Source organism: Marmota marmota, unplaced genomic scaffold, assembly GCF_001458135.2.
Source record: "Marmota marmota marmota unplaced genomic scaffold, marMar, whole genome shotgun sequence".
Taxonomy (NCBI): Eukaryota; Metazoa; Chordata; class Mammalia; order Rodentia; family Sciuridae; genus Marmota; species Marmota marmota.
Genome location: NW_026000196.1, coordinates 2,939,969 through 2,959,332, shown reverse-complemented (window position 1 = coordinate 2,959,332; position 19,364 = coordinate 2,939,969). Strand labels below are relative to the sequence as shown.

Sequence of the window (19,364 nt, the reverse complement as noted above, 5' to 3'; positions counted from 1 at the left end):
CTGTAAAAAAGAAAGAAAACAAGCCTTTAGATGATTTAGGATACTAATATTGAAAGCCATCCACACCCGTAGAGTATATAATTGGTTTTTCTGAGACTTTACTCTGCATTGTGGCACTAATACTCAGCAAGAATGGCTTCTGAGGTTTTGTTTTATACCTATCACAAAGCTGAAGGATATAATATTTTAGTGTTTCATTAAAAAAAAGCAAAAATGATAAACTTTTCCTACTGTCTACCCAGGCAGGAAGTGTAGTAAAGGGTACTTTGTACCACTTGAAAAAATGATTATTGTTGGAATATATAAAGTCAATGGAGAAACTCATGTTAATTTGTCTTAGTGAGGATCGTGGTGTCAGAAATAAAGGTAAGCTGCCTAAAATTTAAAAATCACTTGGAGTATACACAAATTAGTCTTTAAAACACAAATTAATTATTTGTGACACATAAGTACAAGAGTTAACAAAATCTAAATGTATAGTCTCTGACTTCCTGCATTTGGAAAAAAATATATATACATTTTTTGATACTGGGGATTGAACCCAGGGGCACTTTACCACCAAGCCAAATCTTCAGTTCTTTTTCACTTTGAGATAGGGTCTTGGTAGATTGTTCAGGCTGGCCTTTAACTTGTGATCTTTCTACCTTAGCCTCCTGAGTCACTGGGATTACAGGTATGTGCCACCTATGCTGGCCTAGATCTCTTTTAAAAATTTAGATGTCATATGTATGACAGAGATAAGATTAAAATCTTTCTATGTTGTGAAAGAATCATGTTTCAATTTGTTTCCATTTTAAATTGTGTTAGGTTATATTGCTTCCAAGAGATGTTGTTTTTGTTTTCCTCACCATTAACCCAAATATAGTATCTCCCAACCCAAGTAATATTTTCATGGGATGGATGTAAAGGGGAAATCAGGTCCCACATATTTTTTTCTAAAAACAGCCTATTTTAGTTCTTCATTTCACTAAGGAAATGAACTTGTTTGTAAGCACAGATGGGCATGTTCTCAGTTAAAATAGCCAAAACCTATATTGCATGTCAGTAATTACAGGACCCTCAAAGGAGGATAAGTTACCAAACCTACACTTAAAATCTGTGGATTTGGAAAATACAGTGCCAAGTAAGTTAATTTATTACATAAAAACACTAGATATAAGATGATACAGATACTCTGGAGGATTCTCCTCCCTTGTGAAGGAGGAAGACACCCATTAGAACAATGAAAAATGTTGATCAACCACAGAAACCTTTAACAATTTTTTGTATTAATGTCAATGTGAAAGGCGATAAATTCTTTGTTTACATTGGTAGAAAATTCATAGTTAGCAATTGCTCAGCTCATATTGAAGAGTATTTTGGGACAGATCCTATAGCAGCCCATTTTTTTAAAAAAATTGAGGCCCCAAAATAAAGGTGGTACCAGCATGTGACTACACTTTAAGGACAAGCTTTTTTGTTTATAAAAAAGGCTCTGACAAGGAAGTGCTTGTAAAAGTAAATTCCGAAATCTGAGATGTTTTAACTTAACTTTCCATACCATGATCATTCTATTCATATCTATGCCTTGAAAAATATATCTTGCTAATTCATAATGGTATATATTTTAAGACACGGTGCTCTCCATGTTTGCCAGACCTACAGTCTCTGATATAGTCGCTCGAAATAATTGTTTATTCATGGGCTGCCATCTCTGTGCCATGAACCTCTTTGTGCCATGGACCTTGGGTAATGGCTGGAGAATCCAATCAGTCTTTTTTTGAGGTATCTCAATGGGATGTACACCGAGAGAGGTTGTAGGTTGGCAGCAAAGGTAAAAGGATACTCAGAGCATAATAAACAAGAAGCTAGAAGGCACTGTAAGTCATAAGGATTCCTTTTTTTCCACAAAGCACCATTTTTTTTTTTTGAGAGAGAGAGAGAGAGAGAGAGAGAGAGAGAGAGAGAGAGAGGTTTTAGTTTTTTCGGCAGACACAACATCTTTGTTTGTATGTGGTGCTGAGGATCGAACCTGGGCCGCACGCATGCCAGGCGAGAGCGCTACTGCTTGAGCCACATCCCCAGCCCAAAGCACCATTTTTTTTTTTACATGAAAAAACTGTTAATTAGGGCTGGGGATGTGGCTCAAGCGGTAGCGCACTTGCCTGGCATGCACGGGGCGCTGGGTTCCATCCTCAGCACCACATAAAAATAAAAAAAAAAGATGTGTGTCTGCCGAAAACTGAAAAATAAATATTAAAAAATTCTCTCTCTTAAAAAACAAACTGATAATTCAATATGGCTATGGGTATTTGGCACTTTGTAGAAATTACTTACTTAGAGGAAACGACTGAAAGTATTTGTTGCCAATAATAAAATGTGAGCATTTAGGTGAAAATAAGACTTTTGAATCCTCCAGGATTGACAGCTTCCCTACATTTAAAGGCTTTTTTGAAGAGGCAGTGAAATGTGATTAAAAATATAATGAAATGGGTCAATATTTGGAAGACCCAAATAACTCAGTCAATAAGTATTTTCCAAGCAGGTAAAAGCTAATAAAAGTGCCAGAGAGTCCAATGGACTTAATTTCAACTGAATATGAAAAGTTTAGATTCCACATTACAACTACCTTTTAAGAAATTATCACTTATACAATTGCTATAATGCCAAACAAGAATACCCACAATTATCTGACAAGATTATTAAAATACTTGTATTTTCACTTTTCAATTCCATATCTATGTGAAGCCTGATTTTCTTCAGATATACTTCACCCAAACTATGTATCACAAAAGACAGAATATAGAACCAGATAGGAAAATCTAGCTGTTTTTTTAATTAAAACTGACATTAAAGAGATTTTTTTAAAAATGTAAAATGATATCCTTCATCATAAAACATTTTTTGAATAATAGAAGGTTTTTTTTTGTTTGTTTTGTTTTGTTTTGTTTTTTGGTACAGGGGATTAAACCTAGAGGCACTTTACCAGTGAGCTATATCCCCAGCCCATTTTATTTTCTATTTTGAGACAGGGTCTTACAAAGTTGCTTTTGGCCTCGCAAAATTGCTGAGGCTGGTCTTGAATTTGTGATCCTCCTGCCTCACCCTCCTGAGTCACTGGGATTATAGGTATACACCACTATACACGACTGCATCCAGCAAGTAATTGTTATTTTTAATAAAAATGTTATATGGGAAATAATGGGTATTATTTTAAAATGAATTAATAAGTATTTAAAAAATTTCTGATATTTCTAATTAAGTAAATATTAATAGATATAACACATATAAATAAAAACTATTTTGGGCCCTCAGTAACTTCTAAGAGTATTAAAGAGGTCCTAAGACCAAGAATAAATTAGAGTAAATGGTGAGAGATCAGACTGGAAGGATAACTTGGGATCAGATTGTGAAGGGCAATATATGCTAGAATAAGGAATTTATACTTGATCAATGTTGTAGAAATAACACAGCTTCAGGGGCAGAAGAATGAAAGCAAGTACACTGGTGAATAGTGTGGCTGTCCACTTAACATTTACTCCATCCTCTGCACCTCCCCTCAATTATATGGCAGCCTTGAGATTTCAGGACTTGGTTCCAACTCTCTAGGGGTGGAAAGAACCTGACCAATCTAAGCTAGTACTAATCCTCTTGTATCTATAGTTGGGTCAGAGATGGGCAGCCTTTTGACATGGTCTTCAATTGTCCCTGCCACCTGGTATTCATGCCCATTGTGTAATACCCTTGCATATGGGCTGAACCTAATGACTTGCTTCTAATGAATAGAATGGATCAAACAAATTGATGAGATGTCACTTCCAAGACTGAATTTTAAAAACTCACTTTTGTTTTGGTAGTATTCACTTGCTAGCAAGAGATTCTTACTCTGAGGAAGCCAGTTGCCATGCTGCAAGTTGCCTCATGGAGAGATCCATGTGCAAAGGAATCAAGGGAGGCTTCTGGTCAACAGCTGTGAGAAACTGGGGACCTCAGTCCAACAAATGTAAGGAACTGAATCTTGCCAGCAACTATTTGAATTTAAAAGAGGATCCATTCCCAGTTAAACCTTAGGATGACTGGACCCCTAATACCTGACTGAAACTCTGAGAGATACCCAAATAGAGAATTCAGCAAGTTGCACCTCCCTGGATTCCTAGTCCACAGAAGAGACAAGATAATAAATACTGCTTTAAACCACTAGGTTTGGGGGTAATTTGTTAGGTGGCAATAGACAACTATTACAGCAGGTCTAAGCCAATCAGTGCTTGGTGTTCTCCTGGCCAGAGATCAGAAACCTCTACTTTCTATCCAAGTAAGTTAAGAAGGGAAGCACTAAAGTGTTCTGGATAAGGGAGTCTGCCCCTTTCTGACTCATGCTTCCACTGACAGGAGGGAGAAGGCAGTCAAGAGAACCTTTTGGGGTAAAGAGGTATCCCTTGTAAGAAATTCTTTTCTCTTACCCATACCAAAATTCATAACCACCAACAACCACCTGTCTTGAGGCCATCAGGATTTTCATCCTTATATGCCTTTCATCCTCGCTTACTTCAGTTCCCACAGATGGGCTCCAGAGCATCCATCACTTTCTGGGCTCTTATTCCTAGTCAGCTATGTATGTATCCTTTTATGTCTTCATCTCTTAGAGGTTCTCTCCCACCCCAAAATTCCTCAGTTTCTTCCATGGCATCCCCCGGAAATCAGTAAACCACTAGAAAATCTGTATTTAACATAATTTTCCAAAATATTCCACTCATAAACTTATTCTGAGACCTTGTTTCCCCTAAAGGCAGTGCTATTTCTTTCCCTGCAAGCCTCTCAAATGGCAATTCTTTCCTTTCCCATACCTTTGTTACTTACTACTATCCCTGGAGATGGGGACAGTGTTGTTCTTGTTTATAAGCCATTCTTCCTCTTTTCTGTTCTCCCCTCCCCTGAAAAAAAAATCCTCCCAGCTTTCATTCCCACTGAATGACTATAAGTAATTCCTTGATACATAACTACAGAGTCCCTGGATTATTCATCCTTCACCTTGAAGTTTTAGCTTCGGCCCACTGTCATTCAATGTCATAACTCCTATAATTTCAATGGCCATGTAGATAATTTTTCAACACTCTGGTCTCTTGATTTCTTGGTGTCCTCCCTTCAAAGATCTCATCTTCCACCCTACCTCAGTGACTTCCATGGTTATTTCTTAGAAAGTGATTTGCAGCCACTGGGAGTTTTTATAAATATTCTATTAAAGCACTGTTTCGTGAACAAGGTTATAGAGGGACATTTCATGTTGAACTTAGGGGTTCCTACTAGCAATCAATGGATAGGAGTCAAGACTATAGGGGCTCTATGGTGTGGTTAGTGCTCACATGATAGATTGTCCCACTCATAAAATATCAACAGCACCCACACCGTCACCAGAAACTATTGCAACCCTTCTATAATTTGACTCAAACATTTTATTCTTCTATTACCACCTATATTTCCAGCTCACTCCCTCTATCTGGTATTCTAACTCTAATACTTTGATAAAAAAAAAATTGTTGATCTTATCTCTTCTTTATGTCCATATTCCCCACTTAACATAGTTTGAATCCAATGATTATAATCAATCTCCCTTGTACACACCCTCAACTCCCTGGCCTCTAACCTCTTTAATCTCTTGGCAAATTCCAATTCTAGTTAAATTCAATTCTCTGTTCTGTGCATAACTGAATACACCTGGAGAAAAACACACAATTATAATCACTGCTCTCACTTTAAACTCATGATCACTAGCCTCCAGTGGGCCCTTACCTCTGTCTGTCAGAACTTCATTTCTCAAGTCCATTCACTCTCCTATTCTTGTAAGTGACTATTTTACACCTTTTCCTTTCTCTTGAATCTTTCAACACTTTTCCTTGTTTTCACTCTCAAGTGCTGACATTGCTTCTTCAGAATATAGAAGCAATCACATCAGAACTTGAATGACCTCTCACCCTGAATATCTACTTACCTGTATCTGTACTCAAATTCTCTGCCTTTTCCTCTTGTTTCAATAGATGACCTATGACAACCCCTCCCTATGTGCACTAGATCTTATGTCTTTTTGCCTTCTAAATAGAGGACACTTCATCAACAATTATTTCTTACATTAACATTTTGTGGTAATTCCTCACTTTGATCATTCTTCTGGCACAGGTGCTGTAAATTCTACATTAGAAAAAGGTCCCTCTTGACATCCCAGACCATGACTATTAAGTATTCAAAAAATATTTAGTATTAGGCTAATAGCCCTAATATTACTATATTAGGGCCTCTTACTATAATGAAGAGAGTAGGTATTGACCAAAAGAACAGAATAGAGGAGAGAGAGAGTCCCATGGCTATATGACAGATGACAATGTATAGATCACAGAGGGAAAAAAAAGGACCATCAATAAATGATGCTGGCTTAAATGGTTAACCATGTTTAAACAAGACAGAAAAATAGTACCCATTAAAGAAAAGTTTGATACAGCTGACTACAATAAAATTAAGAAAGTATGTTTTGTAAAAGATCATAAAGAAGTTGAATAGACAAGACACAAACTTGGAGAAGATATCTGCGAGGTATATGACAATTCATGTTAGAATCTAGAATATGCAAAGCTCTATAAATCAATAAGAAAAAAAATCTAATGGGAAAATGGGAAAAAAATTAAAAAATGAACACTGCATAGAGAGGAAACATTGTGAATCAATAAACATGAAAATAAGCACAATCCTATTACTAATCAGAAAACTACAAATTAACACTATAATGACCATTTTATACCCACAATATTGGCAAAAACCAAAGTCTGACAATGCCAAGTTAATTATGGTGAACTCTTATACACTGCTGATGGGAGTACAAATTGGCCCAGGGAAGGTAATTTGGTATTATCTTGTAAAGTTAAAAAACCATAAAGTTAGTATTTTCAGTTCCAGTTACCCACTGTAAGGAAACTCTTATACATGTTTACTAGGAGACAAAATAAAAATGCTTATAGCAACATAGTTCTTATCTGCAAAAACCTGGAAACAACCCAAATGCCCATCAACACCAGAGTGCATAAATAAACTGTGGTGTGCTAACAAAACTAAATCTTTTTTTTTTTTTAAATATTTTTTAGTTGTACATGGACGCAGTGTCTTTATTTTGTTTATTTACTTTTTTTAATGTGGTGCTGAGGATCGAACCCAGTGCCTCATATGTGGGAGGCAAGCGCTTTACTGCTGAGCCACACCCCAGCCACCACAAAACTAAATCTTATACAACAATGAAAACTGAATCACCTCCTGCCACATATAATAACATGAAGGAATCTTAAAAGCACAGTGGTAAGTATCTTTATTTTTTAAAAGTTCAAAACCAAGCAAAATTAATTGATTTTTAAAAGAATATATTGTTAAATATGTATGTACATGGTAGGTATGGACTAAAATTAAAAATAAAAAAATCAATACAGTAGTGTTCTTTCTGGACAAGAAGATGGGACTGGAAAGAACACTTAAATATATACAAATTAACTCTAATGTTCTAGTTTTTGGGTTGAGTGATATGGTCACTGATATTTATTATAAAAATATTATGTTTTGTAACATATGTAATATATACATATATACACATAGACACAAACACACATATTCTTTTATGTAACAGCTATATTATTAAAAATGAGTTAAAAATAAAATGTTCTTTGGTTCTTACTAGCTATGAGACCCTTGGCTGATTCTTTCAGCTTTAGTTTCTCCAGCTAAAAAATTCAAGACAATGCTTACACACCTACCTCCTGGGGTTTGTATGAGGAATAAATAAAATAATACAAGTATGGCAGTTGGCACAGCATGTAGCACATAGGCTGCTATTGCTGTCAAGTAGCAACTAGTATTTTCTGAGGTGCTTTCAAGATATTCAAGTAGAAAAGCAGTTAGAAAAATATATCTACAATGCAGGAGGTACAGAGCAGAAAGTTATCAATAACACAACAACTGAAATCATGTCAGTGGGTAAGATGAATATGGGAGATCTTCAGTATACAAGTATGCTAAGACAGACTGAAGCAAGGAGCTCTAGAAAGACACTGAGAAGGAAGAGGGAGAGAAAGCAGAAGAGATTGGTTAACTGGAGGAAAAGTTAGGAGTAGAAAGTACTTAATGATATTAAATGCTGCAGAAGTAAAAATGAAGATTAATTTAAAGGGCATACTAGATTTGGCAAAGAGAGAACCACGAGAGACCTTTCCAACAGCAGCTTCAACAAACTGGTTAAAGAAGAAACAAGAGCCAGGCATGGTGGCGCACATCTGTAATGTCAGCAACCCAAGTTTGATGACAGTCTCAGCAATTTAGTGAAACACTCTTAAAAATAAAAAATAATAAGGACTGGGTATGAAGCTCTGTGGTAAAGTACCCCTGTGTTCAATCTTAGTATCGGTAGAGAGAAAAAAAAAAAAAGAAGAAGAAACAAGAGTGCAATAGGTTTTCATGAGTAGGAGGTCATGAAATGGAGACTGGGAGAAAAAGAGAACTGTTTTTAAGAAGTTTAGAGATGAAAAGAGTACAATATTTGGTTGGTAGGAGCTATCTTCAAGATTAAGGGAGACCTGAGACTGCTTATATGCAGAGGGGAAGGAGCCAACAGAAATGAAGATGAAAGTATATAGGAGAGAAAGGGGACAATTTAGTACCTTGGAGGAAGGAAGATATGATATTCTGGACCCTGGAAAGGTGTGGATTAATGTTTCTCAAACTTTAATGTGTATATGATTACTTGGAAAAGCTTTAGTTTAAATGCAGATTTTAATTCAGAGTTTGGGAGAATCTACATTTCTAATAAGTTCCCAGGTGATGTTGATGCTAATTGTTCAGAGACCATACTCTGAATAGTAAGGGAATAGAACAACCTTTCCCCTTTCACAATAAGTCCATTAAGTTCATCAAACTCAGAAATAAGTTTGGAAGGAAAGTGGGAGAGAAACTGTGTGTTTTTGCTACATGCATATTGAAGCTACCTGGGATGAAAAGAGCAGGTAGGATAAAAAGAAAATCAAGTGAGCCAGATATTCAAATTCTCAGTGATTGTTGGCAGGTGCATGCATCTGGAAAGGATGCAGGCAAAGGTAATGATAGGACTATTTACTAGAGAGACATCAAGAGAAGGAAGGCAGATAGAAAACAGAGGAAGGCTGAGCTGGGTGAAAGGAATAAGAGAACAATTAGAACCACAATACTTTTGAGAATAACTATAGAAAACTGAAATGAAGAAGGAAAGTTGAGAGGTGAACAGGATTGACATGAATAGGCAAGAACTCAGCTGAAACCAGAGGAGTAATATTTTCAGTGGGTTACTATTTTAAAATAATTTGATACTGTCCAACTAGTCTGCATAGAGAAAATGCTCATGGAAAATATGTAGGTGCAAACTCTGCTTTTATTACCAATTTTACAAATGTGCATTTGCTTGTGATGATGAAGTTAAATATCAACATTCAAATACTGCTTGAATATTTAAATATTTAGAGTCCCTACTGGTACATTCAATTACTTATTGCTTCTAGCAAAGCAGCAATAATATGTAATATACTATTCTGAACATGTCACTTTAAAAAGACTCTGGGGGAGAAAAAAAAGACTCTGAATTTTCTATGTTAGTTTGAAAAAGAATAAATCTGTAAGGAATTCCAAACTGACAGGCAGGTGTAATTCACACTCGACTCTCATTCGCAGACTCTAAGCATCCCATCATTTATTCAGGATTTGTGAAAGGATGAATGTAGCAAGCTGAGAATAGCTCTCCATTTCCTAACACAATGTCTACTAATGCTGAGATACTAATTCTGAAGCAAAATGTCTTCTATGTTAAAAGAAGAAATTACGTGTGTATCCATCCTTACCCCTTCACTGGTTTTCTGCAAGTCTGAAGTTGTGTTTCTTGTGTCATTGCCGGCATCTCCACCCTCAGAGCTGCTTTTGTTTTCTTCTTCTTTGCAGTCTTTATCATCTTCATCTCCTGGAGATTTCCGGGATTGTTTAGAGGATTTCTAAATGTTTAGACAAGTTAAAAATTATAGTCAAAAGCAGAAATCCAAATGTACAAGTGTACATAAAAGACACAAAGATAGCGGCGTTGTATGAGCTACAATATGTAGGGTGCCCAGGCTTAATAATACTGGACAAGTCATTTTACCTCAATTAACTAGTTGGAAAGGGAAGTAGAGGTGAGCTAGAAGATCTTAGTTCTTTACACAAGTGTGATATTAAAAGCGGATTTGTGTACACACAACAGTCAATGAATAAATATTGCTGGGTGGACACTACTTTAGGACGGCTACAGAACCTAAAGGAACCCTAAAGGCAATCTAGTTCTGCTCATCACTTTACAGTAGTGAAAATGAGGTCCAGAGAAGTGAGTGAACTTTTCAAAATAATATATGGACATTCATGTTAGAATATTTGTACCAATGAGTGATAGAAACAAACTTTAATTTTTTAAACCATGGTTAGTTATTTAGGAACCCAAAGCTGTAATGGTGAATCAGTCCTTTTTACATGTCATCTTGCATTTAAAGTCAGGATAACTGTAGACAAAAATAAAAATATAAATACAGTTTATAGCAAGTTTCTTAGCAGGATAAAATGATAAAAAGCTAGCTTCAATTGTGTGCCTTATTTAAGACAGTAAAATGTAGCATTTTTCTAACACTTCTTCTTCAAGAGATTTTAAGAATTGTCAAGCCCATTGAAATAAGAGCTTAGCAAAACTGATTTAGCCAAATCACTTTTGGTCTTCCAGAAGTGAACTGGCAAACTGGAGCATCCTCACACAATCAATTTTTTAAAAAGCAATTTCTAAAGAGAAAATGCTTTCTAGTTATGTGACAAAATATATAATCAAATTGCTTCTATTTTTCTAAATTGGAACTACCAACCAAATCCAAATGTCAGTTAAAATGTGGTCATTTTTATTTTTTTATTAAGGGAAGGAGATTTAATAATACAAATGTGGACTGTCTAGACTTAAGGATTAAGTATAAAAACAGTAAACATAAAACACTTTTTGCTTTAATAAATATAGTATTGTTGAAATATGGTAACTGCTTCATACAGTAATTCTCAAATAATAACCTGCAATGCTTACAGATAAAAATGTACAACTCCTTGAAATCTGCAATACTTGTAGAGGATATTTATGAGTAACCTTATAAGTGAGTCTACTAGATTTTTACTACTGAGTCACAATATTCAGAAATCTGTTCTAAGAAATCTGGCTGCCAAACCAGCAAAGCTCTTTGGATCCCCAGAATTCCTGAAAATTTGTTTTTTTAAATCAGTGTTTATCATGTGTTTTATCAATGTGGTCTCGAACTGATCTTTTGTCCAACTGCTGTTATCTTTACTTGTTAACTAAAATTATTGGTGCTTTAGTCTTCATTAGTTTAGTTGCAGTTGATAAGCCCTAATGTATTCAGTAAATCATTTATATGCAAAATGTTTTTGACCTATAATTTTGTTATGGCCCAAATATGAAGCATCCATATTCTTACTGATAAAGATATATATATAACCCTCAAATCTATTACTTTTCATTATGATTACTGAGCTTCCCCCCAACCCCAAATGAAATTAGGTGAGGTAGAGATGTGGGCCCTTTCCCTATACCTAACTGGGATGTAATAAAAAAAGGTTTTGAACTACTAGTTTTTAAAAAGGAACACTATATAACATTAAGAGATAAATGTGGGGGGGGAACCCCCACCATATTAAGCAAAAAGAAAACCTTTGGGAAGCCAAAGAGAAAAATGGGATTATATTAGATAAATAGTTCTTTAAGTATGGCTCCTAGATTAGCAGCATCAGCCTCACATGGAAATTTGATTTCCAGTCCCTATCCTAGATTTCCGTAATAGAAATCTGGGATGTGTAAGATCTAATAATATCATTTTTAAAAGTCTTCCACGTGATTCTGATGTATGTGAAAATTTGAGAATCAAACCAAAAAGTAATAGTTCTGGGATGGAGATGCAGTTTAGTGGTAGACCACCTTCTTAACATGTGGAAGCCCTGGGTTAGATCCCCAGCACCACAAGGAAAAAAAAAGTCATGGTTCTTAAGTGATCATGGAAATCATGTTCTTGAGGCAAAGCAAATTAAATGCTCCTTGAAAACAGGTAAGTCTTAGTAAGTAAAGTATGTATTTACCCCTACACTGTTTTAAACTGTAAATGTGTTCCAAGGATGAGCCCTTATATTACTTCTGGTCTTTGCAACAAGCAATTATGCAGTGGAATTTAAAAGCCACATATCCATAATGTTAAAAGTCTAGACAAACTTAGGTAACTAAGAGTTGTCACAATACATTACAAAGAGGCTCAGCAGTCAATCATAAATTAAATAAAATCAATTCAAGTAGGTGTTTTAAGTCCAAAATGCTGCATAGGTGCTGATAGGTGATTCTGCTAAGGTTCTCATGAGCCCAACGTGGGCTAGAACTTCGGGCTTTGGGTTTTGGGAGCCAGCCTCAAAAAAACAAATAAACAAACAAAAAAACAAAACTTGGGAATCAACTTAATGAAAGAGGTGAAAGATCTATACAATGAAAACTACAGAACCCTAAAGAAAGAAGTCAAAGAAGACCTTAGAAGATGGAAAGATCTACCTTGCTCTAATTCTATCAAAATGACCATACTACCAGATACAGATTTAATGAAATTAAACAATATACAGATTTAATGAAATTCCTATCAGAATACCAGTGGCATTCCTTATAGAAATAGAAAAAGCAATCATGAAATTCATCTGGAAAAATAAGAGACCCAGAATAGCTAAAGCAATCGTTAGCAGGAAGAGTAAAGCGGGTGGTAACCCTATACCAGAACTTAAACTATACTACAGAGCAATAGTAACAAAACCGGCATGGTATTGGCACCAAAAAAGACTGCTAGACCAATGGTACAGAATAGAGGACACAGAGACTAACCCACAAAATTACAATTATCTGATATTACACAAAGGTGCCAAAAACATGCATTGGAGAAAAAATAGCTTCTTCAACAAATGGTACTGGGAAAACTGGAAATCCATAAGCAACAAAATGAAATTAAACCCCTATCTCTCACCATGCACAAAACTGAACTCAAAGTGGATCAAGGACCTAGGAATTAAACCAGAGAAACTGCGTCTAATAGAAGAAAAAGTAGGCCCTAATCTTCATCATGTGGGATTTAGGCCTCAACTTCCTTAATAAGACTCCTAATAGTGTAAGAATTAAAACCAAGAATCAATAAATGGGATGGATTCAAACTAAAAAGTTTCTTCTCAGCAAAACAACAACAACAAAAACAATCTGTGAGGTTAATAGAGAGCCTACATCTTGGGAGCAAATTTTTAACACTCACACATCAGATAGAGCACCAATCTCTGGAGTATATAAAGAACTCAAAAAGCTAATCAGCAAAAAACCAAATAAGCCAATCAATAAATGGACCAAGGACCTGAACAGACACTTCTCAGAAGAGGATATACAATCAATCAACAAATATATGAAAAAAGTTCATCATCTCTAGCAATTGGAGAAATGTAAATCAAAACTACTCTAAGATATCATCTCACTCCAGTCAGAATGGCAGCTACTATGAAGACAAATAATAAGTGTTGGCGAGTGTGGGGAAAAAGGTACACTTATACATTGCTGGTGGGACTACAAACTGGTGCAGCCAATATGGAAAGCAGTATGGAGATTCCTTGGAAAACTGGGAATGGAACCACCATTTGACCCAGCTATCCCTCTCCCCGGTCTATGCTCAAAAGACTTAAAAACAGCATTCTACAGGGACACAGCCATATCAATGATTATAGCAGCACAATTCATAAGAGCTAAACTGTGGAATTAACCTAGATGCCCTTCAGTAGATGGAAGGATAAAAAAATGTGGCATATATACGCAATGGAATATTACTCAGAAATAAAAGAGAATAAAATCATTGCATTTGCAGGTAAATGGATGGTGTTGGAGAAGATAATGCTACGTGAAGTTAGCCAATCCCCAAAAAACAAATGCTGAATGTTTTCTCTGATATAAGGAGGCTGATTCATAGTGGGGTAGGGAGGGGGAGAATGGGAGAAATAGACGAACTCTAGATAGGGCAGGGGAGTGGGAGGGGAATGCAGGGGGCAGGGGGTTAGCAAAGATGGTGTAATGTGATGGACATCATTATCCAAAGTATAGGTATGAAGACACAAATTGGTGTGACCATACTTTATATATAACCAGATATGAAAAATTGTGCTGTATAGGTGTAATAAGAAAATAAAAAGTCCAAAATGCTGAAAGAAATTCAGTTTAAAAATAACTGCAATGGAAGATATAGTCTGACAGGAACAGGGAAAATGCTAATTATTTTGTTGTCAGTTGCAAACATTATCCTCACTCAAAGCAACTGCATGTTTTTCACTAGGTTCACGGTAAGTAATGCTGAATTCACAAAATTTTACCTGTATGTCAATAGGGTAGATTTTAGGGACTGTCAAAATGAAATGTTAAGAGTCTGATTAACTCTTGGTACTTGTTTTTTCTTTTAATATTTTTAAAGTTATACATAAACACAACGTCTTTATTTTGTTTACTTATTTTTATGTGGTGCTGAAGATTGAACCCTGTGCCTCACATGTGTGAGGCAAGTGCTCTCCCACTGAGCCACAACCCCAGCCCTCTTGATATTTGTTTTAAGGAGTTTCCTAAGTACAAGAATCTAAATGGAAGTAATTTTTCCAAGTATTTAGCTGTGTGACTGAAACCTGAACCAATCTTGGATCTTCAAGGATCCATTTATCTTGCTTTCAGTTTCTAAAATGTGTAGTTTTCACAGTTTTGGTTTTTTCAACTGCATTTCTGAATTACTGTGAAAAAACCTAGACTTTGAATTTGTAAATACATTATTATGCTACTGTTGTTTAAAATCTTCAATTATTATTATAATCGGAATAAAATCCATACTCCATAATATGGCTTACAAGTGGGCACTTTCCTATATAGTTATGATTCTCCAATAGCACTTGCCTTCTTTCAGTTTAGGAATACTGAATTCTTCCCTTCCTCAAAGTTTTGCTGCTCTGTTCCTTTCCCTCTGCCACATATGGCTCCTTTCTTCCTCCCATACCCTTCTTTTAGGTCTCAGCATAAACTTTACCTTTATAGAAGGACCTAAAGTAGATTTCCCTACTCTGTCACTCCTTGCAACCATTCATTTCTTTCATAACCTTTCACAGTTTATATTTACTATTAAGTTACATGAGGGCAGGGATGGAGTTGGATTTGCTCACCACTGTCCACTTAGTTCAGTGTCTGGAACAGACTAGGTGATCAGGAAATATAAGAACTGAATAAATAAAAAAGTCAAAGCACATTCTCTGAAACAGAAAGACAAGTAAGAATATATCTTTATATTTACATATATAGTATTGAAACGTAATGTGTCTCTTATATTCTTAAATTGCTCAGATCTTGTTTCAAAGTCATTGTAGGAGGCATAGCTATTTATACACTATATCCTTAACTAAGGAACAGTTCTCCTCCAACTAAGGTGATATTTTCAGGGCCAAGTGAGCCCTAAAGAGTCAATTGCCAGATTGCCTAACATCTAAAATTACCTGTCATAGTCCCTCTGCTCTATGTATATTGTCTCAAAGGGAGAGGTTCCACAGAATCTAGAATATATATCTATGTGCCCAAGAAATGAATATAAAATAATCTAAAAACTTTTTAATGAATATATATGTAACAATAACAATGGGGAGTTTGTCAGTACCTTTGATGTGTATGACTTTTTCCGTTTTGAGCCTCCTTTTTCATTTTTTCTTTTGCCTTTTCCATCTTCTTCTACTCTATCACCTTCTTCCTCACTACTTGCATCTGCAGTGTTTCCTCCTTCTCCCTCAGTTTCTGAAGAGCTCTGTTGCTGAATTGCCTAAGGAAAAATATTAGCTAATTACATTTTTAAAAAATAGAAAGGAAGACAGACTGTGACAAAAATCACTCTATTTTAATCTGAAAGGGTTCAGTTTATTCATAAGATTTTCAAAAGAAAAGGCTATAAGAGCCAGGAGAATCTCTTGAACCCAGTAGTTGGAGGCCAGACTGGGCAACAAAGTGAGACCCTGCCTCCATCAAATAACCAATAAATGGCTGTCAAACTCAATTTTTCAGTAGTCCTCTGGATGAATTGTATTTAATCCAAAATACTACTAGAGCCAAAAAGAATTCTGACTTCAAATGGATGGGTAAATTAAAAAGATTTGAAAAGTATTAAAACCAAAGAAATGAGGTAAAGCAAGTGACAATTAAATAACCATTACCTGGTATCCAGTAAACTTGACTCCTGGGTTATTTTCTATTTCCCACAATCCTTCATTAAATCCTTTCCGTTTGTTTGACTTCCCAAACTTGTCTTTGTATTCCTTATATGGAAAAAGGTCTTTGGGACCTAGAAAAGCACTGCAGATACATATTAGAATCAACATGCTGACCTTCACATATAATATGTTAATTATCAACATAAACTCAGGTGTCAGAGCATATGATAGTAAACAAATTAACAGTCTATAGGAACTTTCAGTCAGGCACATATTACAAGATGTCTTAGACACATAGTTCAAAGTATAAAAAACGGATCTCTGACCATACAATTCAACAACCCTGGATTGTGCTACTTTGATTTTAATTTTAAATTACTAGTGTCTTCTTTGTTTTAACATTGATTTTCAGGTACACATCATCTCAAACTAAGATTTATTTGTGTGAATCTTATCACAGATATGGGTTTTGTGAAATTTACAATAAAAACATAAATTAAAAAAACAGATCCATATTAGTAAATTTATTTACTAAAATAAATTTACTAATTAAAAAACAGATCCATATTAGTAAATTTATTTACTAATATTTCTTTAAATTAAAAAAATCATATTTGTTTAATGAGGCACTAAGCAAGGAAAAAATCTGGAGTAGAAAAATAAATAATCTTACTCAGTTTAACCGTATCCAAAATTAACCATAACCATTAAAAAATGAGTTAGAGGGCTGGGGATGTGGCTCAAGCAGTAGCGCGCTCGCCTGGCATGCGTGCGGCCCGGGTTCGATCCTCAGCACCACATACAAACAAAGATGTTGTGTCCGCCGAAAACTAGAAAATAAATATTGAAAAATTCTCTCTCTCTCTCTCTTCTCCCTCTCTCTCTCACACTCTCTCTTTAAAAAAAAAAATGAGTTAGAGGGGCTGGGGTTGTGGCTCAGCGGTAGAGCGCTTGTCTAGCATGTGTAAGGCCCTGTGTTACATCATTGGCAGCACATAAAAAAAATAAAGGTATTGTGTCCATCTACAACTAAAAATATTTTTTAAAAATCTAAAAAAAAGAACAAAAAACTCGAGTTAGAATAAATTCTGGGGCTAGCTAACAGATGTAAACATTCAAAACAGAGTCTTTAAAAAAAAAACAACAACTTGGGAATCAATCTAACAAAAGAGGTAAAAGACCTCTACAAGGAAAACTATAGAACACTAAAAAAAGAAATTGAAGAAGTAGAAGTATGGAAAGATCTCCCATGTTCTTGGATAGGAAGAATTAATATTATCAAAATGGTCATACTGGGCTGGGGTTGTGGCTCAGTGGTAGAGCACTTGCCTTGCATGTATGAGGCACTGGGTTCAATTCTCAACACCACATATAAATAAATGAATAAAATAAAGGTCCATCAACAACTAAAAAAATAAAATAAAACAGATAGTCATACTACCAAAAGCATTATACAGATTTAATGCAATTCTAATTAAAATCCCAACAACATTCTTCATAGAAATAGAAAAAGCAATCATGAAATTAATTTGGAAAAATAAGAGATTCAGAATAGCCAAAGCAATCCTTAGCAAGAAGAGTGAAGTAGGAGGTATCACAATACCAGATCTTAAACTATACTATAGAGCTAGAGTAACAAGAATGGCATGCTATTGGCATCAAAACAAACATGTAGACCAATGGTACAGACTAGAAGACACAGAGACAAACCCACATAAACACAGTTATTTCATATTAGACAAAGGCACCAAAAACATACATTGGAGAAAAGATAGCCTCTTCAACAAATGGTGCTGGGAAAAATGGAAACCATATGCAGCAAAATGAAATTAAACCCCTATCCTTTACCCTGCACAAAACTCAACTCAAAGTGGATCAAGGACCTACAAATTAGACCAGAGACTCTGTGCCTAATAGAAGAAAAGTAGGCTCATATCTTCATCATGTCAGATTAGGTCCTGACTTCCTTAACCACACTCTTAAAACATAAGAAATAAAATCAAGAATCAATAAATGGGATGGATTCAAACTAAAAAGCTTCTTCTTAGCAAAGGAAACAATAATGTGAAGAGAGAGCCTACAGAGTGGGAGAAAACCTTTACCACATGCACATCAGATAGAGTACTAATCTCCAGGATATATAAAGAACTCAGAAACCATAATACCAAAAAAATAAATAACCCAATCAATAAATGGGCTAAGGAACTGAACAGACACTTCTCACAGAAGATATATAATCAATCAACAAATATATGAAAAATGTTCAACATTTCTAGTAATTAGAGAAATACAAATCAAAACTACCCTAAGATTTCATCTCACGCCATTCAGAATGGCAATTATCAAGAGTACAAGCAACAATATGTGTTAGTGAGGATTTGGGGAAAAAGGTGCACTCATACATTGCTAGTGGTACTGCAAATTGGTGTAACCACTCTGGAAAGCAGTATGAAGATTCCTTAGAAAACTTGGATGGAACCACCATTTGACCCAGCTATCCCACTCCCCGGTCTATACTCAAAGAACTTAAAATTATCATACTACAGTGGTGCAGCCACATCAATGTTTATAGCAGCTCAATTCACAATAGCTAAACTCGGGAACCAACCTAGATGCCCTTCATTAGATGACTGGATACAGAAACTGTGGTAGATATACACAATGGAATATTACTCAACAATAAAAGAGAATAAAATTATGGAATTTGCAGGTAAATGGATGGAGTTGGGGAATAAATATCATGCTAAGTGAAGTAAGCCAATCCCCAAAAACCAAAGGCTGCATGTTTTCTCTGAGAAGTGGATGCTGATCCATAATGGTGGGGGTGGGGCTTGAAAAGAATAGGGGAACTTTTGATTGAGAAGAAAGGAGTGAGGGGAGAGAAGGGGGCGGCTGGTAAAAAAGATGGTGGAATGAGATGGGTATCATTACCCCAGGTGCCTGTATGATTGCACCAACGGTGTGACTGTACATTGTGTATAACCAGAGAAATAAAAATTTGTGCTCCATTTGTATACAATGAATCAAAATGCATTCTAGAA

The 19,364-nt window shown here is 35.5% G+C and overlaps 1 protein-coding gene across 1 annotated transcript in view; it reads right to left on the bottom strand.

Annotated features, from left to right (window-relative positions):
- Positions 1 to 19,364, bottom strand: part of Hdgfl3 (HDGF like 3) — a 41,044-nt gene that overhangs the window by 4,811 nt on the left and 16,869 nt on the right. Inside the window, exons 3-5 of the mRNA XM_015492973.2 lie at positions 16,327 to 16,465; positions 15,780 to 15,938; positions 9,870 to 10,016 (exon numbers count right to left, since the gene is read on the bottom strand). Of these exons, the coding sequence (XP_015348459.1) occupies positions 9,870 to 10,016; positions 15,780 to 15,938; positions 16,327 to 16,465 (445 nt within the window). The remainder of the gene's footprint in view (positions 1 to 9,869; positions 10,017 to 15,779; positions 15,939 to 16,326; positions 16,466 to 19,364) is intronic.